The sequence below is a fragment of the Protopterus annectens genome, chromosome 9.part0 (assembly GCF_019279795.1).
Source record: "Protopterus annectens isolate FY-2018-M chromosome 9.part0, PAN1.0, whole genome shotgun sequence".
In the NCBI taxonomy this organism is placed as follows: Eukaryota; Metazoa; Chordata; order Ceratodontiformes; family Protopteridae; genus Protopterus; species Protopterus annectens.
The window spans coordinates 1809153171-1809172183 of NC_056743.1; the positions used below are offsets into that span (position 1 = coordinate 1809153171).

The following is a 19013-nucleotide window of genomic DNA, read 5'->3' on the forward strand; positions in this document are numbered from 1 at the left end:
AGCCTCCTGCTGTTCATACTGGTGATGTGTTACATTAGTAAACAGGTCAGAGGAGACAGATGAGCAAAGTTGCTGTATGCAGATGATGTGGCATTGCAAACAGACTGAACAAGAACTTCAGTAAAGGGTAGAGGAATGGAATGCAAAATTGAAGGCACATGGGATGAAACTGAGTACAGATAAGACAGTTGTAATGGCAGCAAATGGGGGAAATCAAGATAAGCTGAGAATTGAGGTAGAAGGGAAAATAGTGGAACAGGTTAACAGCTTAAACTATCTGGGAAGGGTGGTTAAAGAGAAGGGAAGTCAGAATGAGGTGGTCAAAGCTAGACTCAGAATTGCTGCAGCCATGTGTCACATTGTGTCAGGGGTAATGTATGACAGAAGAATGCCAAAAAACTGAAAGGTAAGCTGTACAAAACAGGGGAGTGACCAGTACAACTGTATGGTACAGAAACCTGGGTAGTAAAGGTAGAGCAGTTGAGGAAGCTAGATGTGATGGCGATGAAGCACATGAGATAGGTGGTAGGCTGCACACTGTGGGACAGACAAAGAAATAAGGAAGTAAGAGCAAAAACCAAAGTAGCTCCAATTACAGAAAAGGTCAAAGAGAACATATTACAGTGGTTTGGGCACGTGTTGAAAAGCAGAAGACAATCTGGCGAAGAAGATTTGTGACAGTCAGGAAGAAGGCAAGAGAAAACAATGGCATCCAGCAAAGAAGTGGATGGATTTTGTGAGAGAAGACCTGAGAAGGCATGATTATTGAAGAAGGTAGGAGGCATAGCTGTCTCAACTGTCCAGATTTTCATTGAATGTCCAGATTTTTGCCTCAAAATTTTAGTCTGTTCCTCAGAAAATGTATGGTTTTCTGGCAAATCACCAAGGATTGAAATCACTAAGTAATGACATATAAAAGTTTTTAGACTTTGTTTTCTTCAGAAAATGCTACAAATAGAAATCTTGTTATTCTAGCAATTGGTTAAGTTTATAAGAGCAATATTTAAAATCTGTCCCTACTTTTTGGGCCTTTGTCCCTCCATTATTTTAAGTTTCATCCGGATTTCTTGCACTAAGAATTTGAGAGGTATGATGGGAGAGTGGCATTGAGTTGATAGAATTTGAGACAGTTGACACAACACCCCCACCCCTAGTAAAAAATGTGAGAAAGGGGGTTGATGATGATGTGCACACGTGTTAACATTGGTGGTGGTGTCAGTTTAAGTAGCTAAACAGTTTTGTGATCACTTGGCTGCTTAAATAACTTACCGCAGGCATTTCCAGAGGAGAGCACATCTCATTATCATATTCCGCTCCCTCATATTGCCTCACTAACATTGTTTTAAGCCATGGAAACTGCCCACCATGGTGAATGTTCTTCATATTGATCACTGCTACATTAGCCTTAGCTATATTGGGATATATCCTGCCAAGGATGTAACAGCTGGCCAACTTCCAAAGCTTCAGGGCACCTTCCACACACCCAGACAGTCAAGCAGCTTGAGCTGAGCTGACTAAAAGACAAGCCCTTCAGAGCTTTATTGCTGCCGAAGAATGTGTTCCTCTGAGGCTTTTGAGGATTGTCAGTCAGCTTGTGCTTTTCTTTGCTGGGCAGGTAGGTTCTTTTGGTGGAAAAAAATCAATTTCTTAAATTTTGTTGTTTTCTTACATTACTCTTCTGGAAAGTTATTTTAAAGTTAGGAGTGTTGTTATTTAATGGACTGTCTTGAGACTGTAATGTTCTTTTAAATGAAGCACTTGTTTCTTTTTGTCAGTTTAAAAGTAATATAATGTAACTGAAAACATATCTTCTGCAGTGAAGTTGTGTTTATTTTTCCATTGTGTGACTGCCATAGTGTTTTAAAGTGCTTTTTTCTGTGTTTTTTTCTGTCAAAAAAGTAACGTTTGTGGACAGGTATTTTTACTGGAATTTTCTGCTTGACTGTGGAACAGACTACTGTTCCCATGGTTGTTGCTGATCCCAGTGACAAAAAGAAAAAAATTAAGTAAACAACCTTTGCCACCACAGCAGGCTATCAATTTACCTCAGCTGAAGGTGGGTGACTCTGCTGTGGTTATTTGTTGTACCTCAGACCACTCATCTTTTGCTCTGGATCCATCTGGTGTAGCACCTACAGCTTTTATGGACTGGAGGTTAGCCACGCCCTCTGTGACTGTTGGAATCTACTCTCTGGGTAAAGGAGAGACACTCTTGTCAACCACAGGAGAAGGAAGAGAGAAGGCTTCCCTGTTATGGCAGAATGCTGTGTCCATCTCTGGGGAAGAAGCTGCTCCCATTAGTAACATGATTGACCCTATTTTTCCTGTCAAAAATAAAGAGAAACCCAGGCATGTATGTACTTCTCAAAATTCCTTGACTAGGATTAGTTTACTGAGACTAGCTCAGGGTTTAATGCAGGCTATTGATCCTTCTTGTAGAGCAGTTTCTGGTAAAAGAATGATTCCTCTTTTCCTGAAGAGATTCAAGATTCAGAATTTGAACAGGAAGATACATGGATGGATTCAGGGTTTTGTCGTCAGATTTCTGATTCAGACTCAGAGAAGAGCTCAGTTTCTGATTCTCCCTGCGGGAGTTTTTCTTTCTCTGAGGTTATTAGTAGAATGTATTAATGTTTTCATTAGGGAACACTGAGGTTTCCCAGTGGCTTAGAAAATACTACGAGTTGTTACAGGTGTTTCCAAAAACTAAACCCATTCCTTCCATCCTGTCTCCTTTAAAGGATGCATGTCTTACTGCCTACAGTTTTCCTGATGGTCAGGCAGCTGCCCCTAAAAAGGCTGATAGGATGTATAAAGTTTCTCAAGTCTTTTAAATTTTTTATGCACTGTTCCCATACCCAACTTAACAGCTATAGCTGTACATGATTCTGCTGCTGCTAAGCACTTAGTTAATTCCAATCCTACTCTTTCTAATAAGGATGAAGAAATTATTGATAGATATGGGAAAAGTGTATACTTCTGCAACTTTGATTTTCATAATTTTGAATTGCCAGGCTCATATGTGAAAGTTTGTTCTAACAAATTGTGAAAGTATGAGGAATGTTTTATCTACAGTTTTTCTTGTGAAGAAAAATCTGCTTTAAATAACTTTAAATTTTTTCTATTGCAGAGGCCACTATTCATTGTTCCCTGTGTGTGTATGACTATGCTGATACTTCTAGGACTACTGCTACTGGTACTGTTTTAAGGAGGTTTACTTGGCTGCATTCTCATAACCTCCCAGATGGTGTAACAAAATGAGATTTTAAATTCTCCCTGGGATAGATATGTAGTGTTTGGCCTCTCTAATGCAGAGTTAATAAAAATTTATTATGAAAGGGACAAGCTGATCCAGGGAATCTCTTAAGATTTTTCAGTCCTCTTTTTTCAGATTGTCCAAGGGATTTTCAAAAAAAAAAGAATAAACAGCCTCAGCAGAATGGAGGTAGACAGATGTTTAAGAAGAAATGGCAAGGGGATTCCAAAAAAAGAAGTCTCAGCACTCCAAAATGAAGGACAGTCCAACAAGTCTGAATGACTTTTTAAGAGACTTTGTAACCCCCTCCCACTCTGTCCTCTTTTCTCTTCCAGAAAGTCTGAATTACTATTTTTTTTCTTTGGCAAGAGATTGCTTCAGACAAATGGGTTCTGAAAATCATTCATCAAGGTTACAGATGGCAGTGGAAGAAAATTCCTCCTTTCCATGGGGTCATTCCTCATCCACCAGATCAGACTGTTTTGTTTCCACCTATTCTTCATCACATGCTGTTCCCAAGGAGTGATATAACCAGTTCCTCTTTCCAAGGTGGGGAAGAGGTTTTATTCAACGATATTCCTAGTGCAAAAGAAAGAAAATTCTTGGAGACCAGTTCTGGATCTTTCTTTCCTAAATATGTTTGTGATAGTACCCAAATTTAAAATATTGTCACTTCACAACCTTTGCTTTTGTTGTACATCAACAAGCAAGCGGGAACTGGGTTGTAGCCTCTTTTCACAGTCACCATGTTAGTTTGGAATATTGCTTCACAGCACACAGTCACTCTCCAGGCGTCCTTCATTCTGTTAGAGCAAAACTGTGTGGCAGACAAGATGAGCAGGACTAGGGAAGACCCTCATGAATGGAAACTAGACCAGGTGGTCTTCCCAGATTTCATTCATCTGTGGGGAATTCCTCAAGTAGACCTCTTTGTCTACTCTCTGAACAATCATCTGGCAAAATTCTGTTCCAGAACTCCATACAAGTAGGCCTGGAAGACAGATGACTTTTCTTTTCTTGGATAGGAATATTCCTGTATGCTTTTCCACCCTTTCCACTAACATCCAGGGTACTTGTGAAGATTCAGATGGAATCCTCCAAGATCACTGTGGTGACTCCCTTCTGGCCCAGGCAACTGTGGTTCTCCCCTTCTTTTGGATATGGCCAGGGGCAATTAGTGTAAGCTTCCTTACAGACTGGATCTACTCACACAGGACTAGTGGTGTTTGATACACCCCAACATCAATAATCTCTAGTTGACTGCTTGGATGATAGGATCTTAATTCCGTTTAGGCACCTGTTTTCTGAAGACGTGCATCAGGTACTAATGCAGGCAAAAAAGCCACTACCAAAAGATTATATATTAGCAAAAGGAAAAAGTTTTCTAGTTGGTGTCAACTACATAACCAACATACATTCAGGACTAGTTGTTCTGTTGTTTTAGGTTCATAGGTTCATAGGTTTATACTAGGCTATCAAAATACTGTGCCCATTAGTTTGTTGTGCCTCTGTCCAGCAGTGACACAGAGATGATTGTGCTCTGCCTCACATGGAAAGGTTTAAGTCGCTTGCTCTAGTGGATCTGTAGAGGCACAGGTCACCTCTGAGCAGCTGGAGTTTCTTCAGTCTGGCAGCATAAGGTTTTAACCACTTTAGCAATGTGAGCAAAGAAAGGCCACTGTCAACCTGGGTCCCAGGTCCCCTGATAACCTCTTCTGTGTGATCAAAGGTGTCTTCTCTTTATGGATTGTGCTCTGTCATGTAACAGCTTTCTCCTCTTATTGTAAAGTTTGTTCTATATTTCTGTGAGTTACTATACTATGGCCCTTATTATTCCTCTATCAAAGCCCATTTATCGGCCATTTCAACATGTATGCCCATGGTTCCTCCTCTTTCAGGGTAGTCACATGTCAGTATGTTTTTTTTTATTCATTTTACTTATACAATCTCGTAAATTTGTGGAGATTTTCTCCCTGGGTCTCCTCTGAAAAAGGGCTATCAGCTCAGTTGGACTAACCAGGTCAACAAATGTTAAATAAAATAAATAAATAATAAAATGTTCTTGAAAGGGATTTTGCATGAGGTATCCTAGAAAACTAGCACCCCCCCCCCCGTGGGATCTAATTTTTATGTTAGAGAAGAAGCCAACACTTGCTCCATTTGAACCAGCTAATCTGTCTGACTTGAGGTTCTTAACGTGGAAAACAGTTTTAATGATTGCTCTGACCTCTGCTAGAAGGGTATGTGAGTTGCAAGCTCTTATGATGAGTCCACCCAATCTCATTTTCCATCAGGACAGGGTTTTTTGAGAACTAATCCTTCTTTTGTGCGTACAGTGGTGTCTGAGTTTACTTTAAGCCAAACTATCCATCTCCCTGGTTTCTTTCCTGAACCTAAAATGAGAGAGAGAGAGAGAGTAAGGATACCCATACCTTGGATGTCCACAGACAACTTAGGTACTATCTTGACAGAACCAAGTCTTTCAGGTCTTCATATCAATTGTTCATTTCATGTGAAGGTAAGAAGGAGGGACAACCTGTGTCAAAACAGACTATATCCAAATGTCTGTCTAAGCTTGTTACCTTTTGTTAGAATTGTGACATCCGGCTAATATCCCCCCTGAACTGCCACCAACAATAATTGATGTCCAGACAATACCTCACCGAACAGTCAACAATAAGTGATGTCCCCTACTATCCTGGTTTAGTAACTAAGAAACTTCAAGCCTCACTACTGACTCCAGTGTGAGAGTGTCACTGAAGCAAAAGTAATATTTGGCAATTTTCCTCTAAAAGCACAACAGGAACACGCTCTATAACCTTGAGACTGGACTGTACACTTCTGTCCACCCTTAATGTAATTCCATATTACACACTTCAGAGCAATGTGTCCCAGCAATGTGTCCCAGTTTAAGACCTCTAATACACTCACATTTAAATAGATAAAATCTCACAAATCCAAACACTTCTGGGAAAGCCTGACACAGATTTCCAGCTGTGTCCCTTTCCCCAAAATAATACAGTAGCACGCTGCAACAATCAGAGGGTCAACGTGCCCTTTCAAAGGGGTGTCCAGTTATTAAAACTAGATATCAAAACAAATGGTAGCAAATGACTTAAAGCAGCCAGGCTTTTGGAGTGGCCCTAGGAAATTATCAAAGCAGGATTAAGCACTCTGAAATCACTAAAGAATGCAATGATTGTCCAACCACTATGTAAGATAATAAAAATATTTAATAATAAATGAGGATGGACAGGATTAGGAATAAGTATATTAGAGGGTCAGCCCAGGTTGGAAGGTTTGGAGACAAAGCCAGAGAGGCAAGATTACGTTGGTTTGGACATGTGCTGAGGAGGGATGCAGAGTATATTGGGAAAAAGATGCTAAGGATGAAGCTGCCAGGTAACAGGAAAAGAGGAAGGCCTAAGATAAGGTTTATGGATGTGGTGAGAGAGGACATGCAGGTGGTTGGTGTGACAGAGCAAGATGCAGAGTACAGGAAGAAATGGAAACAGTTGATCTGCTGTGGCGACCCCTAATGGGAGCAGCCAAAAGAAGAAGAAGAAAGAAGATTAAAAATGTAGATCAGTAATTCCAATAAACAAACAGAATTCAATCACAGAGAAAAGGAAATTAATACTGAAGGATAGTAATTAACAATTAGAAAACCTCTAACTAATTAAGTATGTTTTCCTAACTAAAGAGTACTATCCCTAATCTAAACTAAAGATTCAACAGAGCAAAGGGCAGCTTGCAGTTCTTTGGTGAGTCCTTCAGGCATCAAGGGTGAGCAGCTGCTGTAACTACTACTGTAACTGGAAACAACTGTGACTATAACTGACTGGACTGTCTCAACTGTTCCAGTTCTTATATACATTTCACACTATGAAAGTCAACAGACAACTGTTCATTAAAGTTCCAGCCTGTCATCAGTCTTTGAAAGTAAACACATAGCAACTGAACATTCCAATGACATCATCTGTAAATCAGCTGACCTGACAACCTGCATCTAGAATCATCTTTACAAATATGCGCAGTTAGAAATGTGAAAGGATGCTGTTCAATTCTCTAAAACATCCTGTACAAACAAATTATTAAACATATATAAGAACTTAATTTAAAATATCTCAGCTAGTCATGCTGGCATATAATACACATGTTAATCTGAAATTATGTACAAAACCTCAACCAGACATACTAACACAGATGACGGTGTCTGATTTCTTCACAATACTCACCATAACAAATCTGTTCCAGGCAGAGTCATGGCCCTCTCTACTGGGACCTTGCTTTTCATCTATGGCTTTTTGGAAAGGGTTGGATTCTAGACCTACTTTTAAAGCTGCTACTTGATCGTCTGTACATACTTTTACAAAGCACTGTAAGGTTGATTCCTTCTCTAGGTCTTGATTAAGCTTTGCTAGAGCTATTTTCCAGGGGCTTCTGGATTCTTCTCCTTCCAGATATAGTTAGCTATGTTAACTTGCCCATATAGCTAAGGCTACTGCAGCAGTGATCAATATGACGAACACAGCACAGTTGTGTAAGTTGAACTTACCTTAACAGTAGATGTTTGGATGACACTGCTGTAGTAGCTGCTCCCTTCCTCCACCCCCCTTGTCTTTTGGTGTGTTTTTTTTATGCCAGGGTGCAGACATTTTTTTCCCTAGCATTGCCCTTTAAGAACTCAGCCTCCCTCTCTGTGCCAGCAGGAAAGCTTTGAAAGGCTTTGCATGCAGACTTGCCTTTTAGTCAACTCACCTCTTGCTGCTTGACAGTTTAAGTGCATGGAAGGTGCCCTGAAGCTTTAGAAGCTGTCCATACTGTCCTCCCAAATTAGTTTGAGCCAATTCACTTCTTGTACAAACTATGGCGTTGGTTTTAGCTAAGCTGCAGCACTATAGCAAAATGCTGCATAAGTTTAGTTGGTATGTATTAAAACTATGGTAGTGTTACTAGGTAAGCTATAACACTCTACATAATTTTTATTAATAATTATACTAACTGTGGCAGTGGTCACTTTTAAGTTGTAGTACTTAAACAGACAACTAAATAACAGGGCATTAAGTCATGCACAGCTCTCTTCCTGGATAGCCACCCCATTCTTTTCTGTTACTAGTCAGAGTTCTTTGTAATATCATTGCTGAAAAATAATAATAAGCACAACACTCATCAATTATATGTCCACTAAATTCAGAAATATCTATAAGGGAAATAACAGGGCAGTGACAACCTCTGCATACATGCAATATATCTCAGGAGCCATCTCTCTGACCTTCTCTTACAATCTGTGTAGGAGGTCAGGATGGCAACTCTTCAGGTCATTTAAATGATGCTAACACTGCTCACTAGAGTCAGGATGGCAACTCCTCAGGTCCCTTAAATAGTGCTAACACTGCTCACTAGAATCTGTGCTGGGTATCCTCTTTATACTGAGGACACTCATAAGAGAACTCAGTTGAGCTTTATTGGCGGTTCCTATGTAGCAAGAAAAAAAGGCTTTCATTATTTTAAAGCACCACTTCAGTGCCCTGCCAGTATCCTTGCCCCTCGAAGCCATGGCCATTCAGAATCCAAAAGAATTACCTTGCAACTACTGAAGGTGGTACGGATAAAAAACAGTAAACAGACAATGGTCTGAATTCCACCACCATGACTATCAGTCATGGTGGTAGAATTCGGACCATTGTCTATTTATGGCCATTCACAATGGTCATAGTCCAGAGAATTATGGTAGCCCTTTTGCTGTCAAACACATTGATATTGTGGACATGCAAATTGATGTAACAAGTCACATTATCACCATTGCACATCATGAAGATATATGGTGTGGCGTGGCGGTGTTATGGTGTGAACAGTGGCATGGAAAGAGTGTACAAGCAATGCAGTGCCTATTCTTGCAATACTTCTGCTGTTTAGTGCCTGCATGAGTTATACTGCTGCAATATATTACCCCATGTCCTTGCAGGGATCATTATTCTACCTACTTACTCTCAGCATGTCTTGCAGGTCAGGTGCTAATATGAGTTCAGAAGTCTCACTGAGCCTCGGCAGCATTGGTTAATTGTACAATGAGGTGAATGTGGAGTTCAAGAGTTCTCATCTAAATGAGTTTCATTAGCATAACGGCTGTGCTAGGAGCTTTTAAACTGTGGGATAAAAGTACTTGCTTCTGGGATGGGCATCATCTTGCTTTGGAAGATTGTTGCAGAACAAACTGTGTAGCATGGATTAAATGATCTGCTCTGACCTACTACAAGGAAACTGGTCTTATAGAAAGGTAAATAAGTGGGGAATGATATTTTACTCACTTTCTATTGCCTGTCTTGTGTGGTGTTTCATGATATAATTGACAGTGTGCTGCTATATGTTTGACTAGATTGTTGTTTGTGACTACAGTGCTGCCACTGGGTGGGGGCACTGTATGCAAGACATGGTAGACTGCTATGGAAGGGTACATGGAAGGTAACTGATGCTGCAGGATAACTTCCACACAAGTTATGAGGGTTCTATCCTTTTTGACTCTGCAGTTCAAGGAATGCAAAAGTTCTGTCCACTGACTCTTGATATGACAATTTTAGGAGGTGTTTTGCTGGATTAAGTGCACATGTGCAGATATGACAGTACTGCTCGAGTGATTTGTGTTTGCTCATGTGCCTGTGTGTGTGGTGGTGGGATTACATATGTCAGATAGATGTTTTATACTTTGGACGTATTATGCATAATACTTGTTATTTTGATGGGATTACTGAGAAAGTTGTGTCTAGTATGTGGGTTGTGGGGAACAAGCAACACAGTGCTAACGTGGGTAGACTGGATGTTTATGGAACAGTCATTCAGAGCAGTAATGTTTACATGTTGTGTCCATGCACAATCCTCCAACTTGTCCATGCACAATCCTCCAACTCCTTGTACTGCAGATGTTGATGAAACATTTACTAAGTGGTTGGGGGTGGGGAACATACAGTTTATACCTCTCAACCTGGAAACATTAAAAATCTGTACAAAGACCCATGAAAAGTAGGTACAACTGGCCAAAAATCTGGGTGCTGGTTAACATAAAATTTGCATACATAATTGTGTAGCCCCACGCACTCCAACAGAATTGTAGGATACCAACATTCAAATGCAAATTGAAGAACAGACAAACATACCTCTCAAACTCTTAGCACAAGAAATCCGGACAAAGTCTAAAATAATGGGGGGGAAATGCCCAAAAATAGGGACAGATTTTAAATATTGTTCTTATAAACTTAGAATAACAGGATTTGTGCGAGCATACATTTTATAAAGAATAATACTGTCTGAAACTCAAATGTGTGTCATTATTTAGTGACATAAATATTCAATGATTTGTCAGAAAGCCATATTTTATGAGGAGCAGATTAAAAATATGAATAAAAAATGTGGACATTCTGCGATAATATGAAAAGTGGAAATGTATTGTCAGAGCTCACAAGCAATTTCTTCATTAGCTCCAGAGCTCTTACTACCTCTGTGCATACACATATATCTTTGGACTTTACACATCCAGTAGTTTAGAATGGATCTATTTTTTGCCTGTATTCCTTCCTGTCTGGATGTAAAGAAACATGAAAAGATCCAACATGTATTTGCTAAGATGTCTGCTCTGTTACATTCACCATTGCACCCTAAAAGGCTTGATAAGTTAAACTTGCATTCTGAGTTAAAAGATTCAAAGACAAGATTTGATACAAGTATTTAGGGTAATGCCAATTGATACAGTAGCATACTGCCTCAGTTTAAATGCCAGCTCATAATATAAATGGTAGAAAAGGCTTCTTGCTACAGATAATACACTCAATTATCAAAATAAATAAATAAATGTTATCCCAAATTAGGACTAGCTAAAGTCTGGAGAAGGCTACCAACAGAAATGAGAAAAATGTATACAATAAGAATTTAAAATCAAGTTAGACGCCTGTATGGGGAAGTCACGTGTAAACCACTGAGTGCAGGGCATAAAACCTTTACACAGATCTTTATATAGAGCTATCTACATTTGAGTCTTTGACTCAAAACTGAAATTTCTGTTTCTTTTTAGTTATGAGAATCAGTAACTAAAGAAATGACAAACGTTTTTTCTTTGTGCTGACTGTGTACCATTTTAAGGATTTAATCAGTCTGTACATAGAGGACAAACATTTCTGACATTATTATACAACATTATGTATGTAGACTTCCTAATGTTTATATTAACAGCTCTAACAAACAAAATTAACATTTTTGAAATAAACGATTTAAAGATCAATAATCTCCAACAATGAACTCGGGCCCAAAGCGCCACAGCAAAATATATACCGATTAGCATTCCTTGCATTTTTGAGGTTATTCTAAGGCAATGTCCTAGTAAGAAAACTCAAACCAAAAGTGATGAACACGCACTGGAAGCATCCCATCAATTTTAAAGCAGCAAAAAGACTTCTAGCTTCTGTCGTAAAATCCTGCATTTTTTTTCCTACTGACTCTTTCTTGAGAAACAAAAGTCAGCTGTACTCTCACGTCCCCTGAAAAGCGATCCCTCTCCCTCAACCCCTAAGACCTATGCTTCATGTCTGCCATACTACTCAGTTCCTCCCCAATTTTTAGAGATATCTCTGATTTTTGCCAGAAAATGGGTAGATTGCACTTAGTAATTACAATAATTAGAATTACAAACTTACTTTTAATGAAGGTTACTTTACATGCACTTATTCTACCAATGTCAAGTCAAGAGTACTAATATTTTAAATTGTTCCTGATTATTTTGGGATATGTCTTGGATTCAGTCGAAAGCTGTGATGTATGCTCTCTACCTTTAAAAACAGTGGCTTGGACTGTCGTTGAAAATGAAACAAGTACAGCTGTCTAAGTAAACTTACAATAGCAGTAGATGCTCAAGTGATCACTGCTGGAGTAGCCTTAGATATATGGGTTATATTCTGCATAAGACAACAGCTGGCCAGCTTCCAAAGCTTCAGAGTATCTTCCACATGTCCAAACCATCAATCAGCCGACTAAAAAGAAAGATTTGGGCACCAAGCCTTTCAGAGCTTTCATGCCAACAGAAAGACAGGCCGAGCACTGAAAGGACAATGGTAGGAATAAAAAAAAAATATTCCCACCCTGGCATAAACCACACACAAAAAAAACCCCAAAGGGGACGGAGTGAGGAAGCATCTAATGCAACAAAGATCATTCAAACATCTACTATTATGGTATGTTTACTTACATAGCTGTACTATGCTCATATTGATCACTGCTGAAATAGCTTTAGCTATATGGATAAATTACCCTAGCTTACTGCTTTTGGAAGGTGGAAGGAAAAGGATCCAGGTATCCCTGGAGAATGGTCCCAGCAAAGTCTGATCTAGACCTAGTGAAGGAATCAAGCTTGTAGTGTTTTGTAAAAGGATGTACAGAGAACCAAGTTTTTGCTTCTAGAATACTTCTAGAATCCAACCCTTTCCAAAAAGCCATAAAGCCAAGGCCCTGCCTGAATAGTTTTCTTATGGTGAGTATAACAAAAGATAATAGTCTTAGACATCCATTTGGAAATGGTCTCTTTTGACACAGGTTATCCCTTCTTCTCAGCTGCACAAGAAATGAACAGCTGATCCCAAATATCTGAAAGATTTAGTTGTCAAGTTAAAGGAAAACTCCACCTCCATTTACTCCACAGGGAAGTAAATATTGTGGGAAGAAATAGCCAGGGAATTGTTATGGCTAGGCTTGTATAGGCCCTAGGGCTGATAGCTTAGTACCAACCTATGAACCTATGAGTTGCCTGTGAAGCTGGGGAGTTCATTGAGTTACTGTTGCTTCTGAGCTGAGCAACACACTCCTACCCTGCTGACGTTAAAAACTGCTCTAAATGCACTCCTTTTTTCTTGGAGGGAAGAGAGAGAGAAACCTTGTCATAACTGCAGCAACAAAGCCAGCACACCAAGCTGCAAAAGAAAGCATAAATTGAGTGCAGTCGGTCTGAATTGGAAGGGGTCATAGGTTGTAGGAAACTGAGGAACGTGTTTATTTAATGTCTGTTTACTGTCTTATGCAAACTCCTTCTTAGGAGTGGGGTAACAAGATACTGCAAAGCTTTCCGGTATGTATGCCCATAGCTAGCTGTGGGGAGATAAAATTGTTAAAAAAAAAAACAAAGAAATTAAGAATTAAAGAGGCCACTCGGGAATATGTGTCACCCCATTATTTTGCCCTCAAAACTGGTAAATTCTGAGGAATTTGGTACGGCTGGGAAGTATGATACAGTTCCACAGAGTCCTCTCGACTCTAGATCCCATGGGTTCCTCAATGACTGCATCTGACTGGCCTCATGGAGAAATCAGAGTAGGGGGTGTGCACTTCATGGTGACCATTTGAAATGTCGGGACCCGCTAGAGTGAATCCCGAAACACAGAAGATGTGTGGATGAAAAAACAGACATAAAAATGCATGTTCGAGATGGCCATTTCTTGGGATATTCCCTTTTTGCTGTGGTATAGCGATCTTGGAGTTAATATATATAAGTTTGGGATATTTGGGGGTGCAGAGTGGCTTGCCTCCTTGGGAAAAAAAAAAGAAATTTAAAGGAAAAGAGTGATGTTGGAGATTTGCTCTTCTCCTGCAGTTTTTTTTTTAGTGCGTCAGTACTCAATATTTTAATAGGAAGCCGCACTTCATGGCCTGGATGTGTGGGAGTTTGAGGGGGGGGGGGCTGGACACATGCAGTGGTATCTGTGTACAATCTGAGGTGATTACATTCACATGTTACAGGATGTCCTCTTTTAGGCTATGTTTACCTAAGGGATGCATACACATTTTGATATCATAATAGGATTTTTGAGCTATGGACCCAGATACTGTGAACCACATAACTGTGGTGTACATGACTAGCAGGGAGGTTACTAAGCAGCAGTCATAGCTTGTTCTTGGCCTGTGCAACTTCCTCAGTAAGGGAGTGCACTGAGATGCCAATAAATAATGTTGTAGTCCTCCAAAGAGTGCATGGAGCAAATATGCCTGAATTTGTGGCCTGTGTGCCTACAGATGCCAGGAGCTGTTCCACATACACCTATGTGGGGGGCTTATGTCCTACTCCCCAGGAAGTAATTCACCTCTACCCTGTGTGGATAACTCATACATAACACCTTTTTAAGGGTCCAAGAAGTATATTTGGGTAGTTCCCCAATACACATTGCAAGATCATGTGGATCTTACCACCTCTGCTATGTTGCATGTATGAGAGTATAGAGGTATGCTGTATATGATGTTACCACAACTCCCATTGATATTTCTTTGCAGTTACATGTTGTGATGTCTGAAGCTGGGAAACCCAGGAAAAGCAAATTCGCCTTCCATACGTTTTGTCTTTAAGGACATGATGGATGACATCAGTGCTTTTAATGGAATTAAAAGCAACTCCAAAGAATGGCCACTGACAGATAGCTGACATCAGTAGGCTGCACACCCTTTGGCAGCCCACTTGCACGTCAGTAGAGGACCACATCAGGGAGTCCACCATCCCAATCCCTGACCATGCCAGGAATTGGCTGCCATCATCATCAGAATGAGACAGTTCCCCAACATCATGTAGGCCTGTGCCCCAGATATACAGCATCATAGACATTTGAAGTCAGGAGTTTGTATGCAGTAGGAGCTTCTGGGCAGCCACACATCATAGCTGATGCATTTTCATTGGCTGGCCCAACTCTGCCTCTGGTGGGAGACACATCGTGAGAAGGACAGGGCACAGTCTCAAGCCTGCAGTATTACCACCTCCACACTACCATCCAGTGCTTAGTACATTATGGGGAGATAACCACCTGTAGTATGAGTCGTTGTTCTCTCTCACAAAGCTGTCTTTCCTCTCTGCATGCCATGGATTTGGCCGGCAAACATCACAGGGAGGTCACCCCCATGGATGGGGACATTCACAGTTAGTGTATATGTCTTCTGCAGGTGCCTTGGTTCTGTCCACCAGACTCTAGCATAGTGCTGCATAATCTGTTGCATTGTTATATCAGTGTGGGTGTGGGTGCATACATATATACACACCCACCCGGCATTTGTTTCTGTGTAAAAACAAAAGCACTGGTCACAGAACTGTTTTGTACACCACACTTTTCAGCTTCTTTAGCATTCATATGTCACATGTTAATCCTGACACTATGCCATTTGACCTCTGACTGTAGCTGTGACCTCCTAATTCAGATTTGCCTTCTCTTCAATCCTGTCTCCTAGATAGTCGAAGCTGTTAATCTTTTCATTATTTTGCCCTTCTGTCTCAATTTTTAAGTTTCTTGTCTGTAATTGGTTTCATCCCGTGTGTCTTCAGTTTTGCAGCATTACATTCCAATGTCATTTACTGGAGTTCCTCTTCAGAGTTTGCCTGCTGTTCCACATCCTCTGTGTACAGCAGCTCCGTTGATCTTTCCCCTGTGACCTGTTTGCTGATGTTGGCCATCATCAGTATGAACAACAATGGGCTCTGTGCTGAGCCTTGGTGCACACCAACTTCACTCACAGTGGGAACCCCTGTTATGAGTCTGAACATTGTTCTTACTTTGGTCACTGGGTTCCTGTACATAGCTTGCACTAATTCTGTCAGTGTTTCTGAGATGTTGAACCATTGATTCACTGCCCAAGCCATTTTTCTTGGGACTTTGTCATATGCTGTCTTCATTTGTTATGGTAAATAACATAAGAGCATTAATGTTTCAGAATGTTGTAAGGCAGTATTAGAATAGACTCCTTATTCAAACGTTTGCACTTGTAAGGCTGAGTCCAGAAAGACAGAAATGAAAAGATCTAAAACCCTTTAGAAGAGTGGATCTCGAACATCGCTGTTCTCCTTTAAACTTCTTTTTTTTGCAGGGGGACAAGCCCTTTCCCTGAATCCCCCACACTCCTGAACTTATGTATCATTTTTGAGATTGCCATATATTGGCTAAAAGGGAATGTTCCAGTAAATGGCCATCTTAGACTTGATTTAAGTAAGTCCAGTTTTTCTTTCTTCCAGTTTCTGTGTTTCAGTTACCATTAAAATATTTTATTTAAAAATAATTATTAATGCTAAAAAGCTATCTTGATGGACAGAAATACTGTCTTGAAGTAAGCTGTATCCAGTGATGATTTACTCTTTTTGACGCATTTAATGATAACATAATGTTAAATTGTATAGGTTTTGTTGTAAGTTCTGTGTTGCTGTCTGTAATAAAAACTGTTGAAATTTATAGCCTTCACAATGTCTGAGGATTCCAGGCTTGAAAAGACAGCAAAAGAGGTACGACGACTAGCAGATGGATATGTGCAAAATGAAGATACAGAGAGCACATCCAAAGAAATGCAAGTAAGGTGAGTTATAGGCATACATGTTGATAATTCTACATCTGATGATGTAAATCTTCATTCCTTACTGTTAGGACTTCGGTTCCATCCTCGGAACCGACACGGCTGGTACCAAGCTCGCGCCAGCCAAAAACTCTCAGCTAAGACCTACCCACAATGCCCCTCTCATAGTCTCTTCCAATCTCGTTTGCCGCATTCCTTGTTAGACGTGCCAAGCCTTCTCTCAAGCTAAGTGTAGCCTTTTTTGTGGGTATTTCTAGTTTTTAGTATTTATTAGCCAGTTTTTCTCATCTAAAGTAATTTTTTCTTCTCTTCTTTCATTTCCTAACTGAACTCTACCCACTACCTTGGTAGTTATTTCGTACCATCGTTGGTACTACTCCCTCTCCCCTACCTTAGTAGGCCCTTCTCTTACCTTTTTGGTATTTCTTAGTACCATTGTTGATATTCTTTCCTGCCATCTGTACAAAATAAATAAATAAGAGATCTGAAGTAGGATATTCATTTGTCTGCAACCTGTGGGTTATGGATCCGATATCGGATCCGAACCGGCATGGTTTTCCAGCTATGGATCCAAGCTCTCAGCTCCTCCCCTCACCCATAATGCCCTGCTCTACCCTCATGACCTCAGATCTCGTTTGCCGCGCTGGTGACTGGATTTGGGTACATAGCTCTCAGCTAAGTGGTTTCTATTACTTGTTAAAATCAGAGAATTTTTTGGTTTTTTGAGTGATTCTGTGTGAAAGTTTAGGTTTCCCTTTCTTATAAGTGTATTTTGAGTTTATTTTGAGTTAAAGTAAGTAATTTTTATTCCCTCCCCTCGCTGTTGCGTAGAGTGTGTGTGTAGGCCTGTGTGTCTTTTTGTTTTTAAGTTACTTTCTGTAGCTTCTAGTGTTTTATAGATTATGGCTGACCAGCCTAAATCTATTTTTTCGAAATGCTCCGAGTGTGGCCATAAGCTCTCACCGGCTGATGGCCACACTCGGTGTGTTAAGTGTCTCGGGGTTGAACACCTCACATCTGGTTGTTCCATTTGTGCAGGGTTCAACCCAGCACTGAGGGAGCGGAGGTCAAGCTGGTCTTGGCGGGTCTTTTACCGCCAGACTCGGCCGCCTCCGCTCCTTCGGGACTACTGTAGCTGCAGTTGTTCCCCTGGCACCCTCCTGCTCCTGGGACTCAAACTCCCTTCTGGAGAGGAGAGGATGCTGCTAAAAGGACGGGAGAGAAGCACCACGGCGGGCGAGACCTCTGTTTCGGCCCGCCAGCCAGCGAGCTTCTCCCGGCTCCGATATCGGGGTCTCCTCCTTCGGCTCCGGTCCCTGTGTGCTTTTCACGGGTCCTGAGGAGGAGGAGACCCGACTCCGTCGAGGAGGCTATCGAGGGCACTCAGGCCTCGGTAGCCTCTTCGAATCTACCCATAGCCTTTCTGATGCTGATCTGGACGGATGATGAGAAGGTTCATCCAGGCCCAGATGCAGATGGGAGTGTCTTGCCTCCCCCTCGGGGAGCTCAACACCCTTTTAAGCCTATTGCTCCTTCTCCGACCCGCTATCCGGGTTGAGCAGCTGGAGCCGAGCAGCGGGCCGGGAAGGTCGGGCCGATAGTACTTGGTACCGGACCCGACCCTGCCCTCGTGCGTCGGACCCGATCTCTCGGAGCCTGGATCCGAGCCGGATCCGGGATCAGTGCTCCTTCGCGCCATCTGTGTCGGGCGCACTGTCGCCGGATCCGAGTGCTTCGCGCCGGCTCCGATCCACTCGGATCCGAGGGGCGACTGTCGGATCCTTTGGTCGAGGGCTCCCCTTCGGCTTTGATGTAGTGGAGAGGGCTCTGTTGAGGTCTCCGGACCCCGGCACTTGCTTCGGCTCCGTCCAGCTCCCTCTGCACTGGGCCAGGCTTCCACCATCCGGCCCTGGGACAGCCCGTTTCTGTGCCCCAAGTTGCTCCTTTGGAGCAAATTGCTGCTGCGAGGACTCCTCTGACAGCCCCCAGAGGAGGCCCTCGCCATATCGTCAAAGGAGGCACATTGACTCCCGAGTCTCTCACAGAAGACACGGACTTGGAGGAAGGGAAGGCTCCCCACGGTCACCCCGAGGATGTCTCCTTTGGAGACATCATGGAAATGTCCGTATAAGGGGATGTTCTGCCCCAAGTCTTCCTCGGACGAGTCCGTGTTCTTGGAGGCATTTGAAGCGGGCCCGTCTACCTCTTGGGTGTCCCCCTGCCGACCCCTGGTGGACCTTATTACCACCAGGGCGTGGAAGGAACCGGACACCGTGGAGCCAATTCCCAAAAGACCGGATAGGATCCTTAGTCCGCCATCTGACCGGACCCATTGGAGTAAGGGGCCTCCTGTAGATGCCATGTTGATGGCGGCGGCCACAAAGAGGAACTAGCTCAGGAGAGTCCT

The 19013-nt window shown here is 41.7% G+C and overlaps 1 protein-coding gene across 2 annotated transcripts in view; it reads left to right on the forward strand.

The window, feature by feature from the left end:
- The window catches only part of SYCE2 (synaptonemal complex central element protein 2), a 384804-nt gene that overhangs the window by 75534 nt on the left and 290257 nt on the right, over nt 1-19013 (forward strand). For both annotated transcript variants that reach the window (XM_044084679.1, XM_044084680.1), the window contains exon 2: nt 16492-16609. In XM_044084679.1, coding sequence (XP_043940614.1) covers nt 16500-16609 — 110 coding nt within the window. In that variant the 5' untranslated portion in view covers nt 16492-16499. The remainder of the gene's footprint in view (nt 1-16491; nt 16610-19013) is intronic.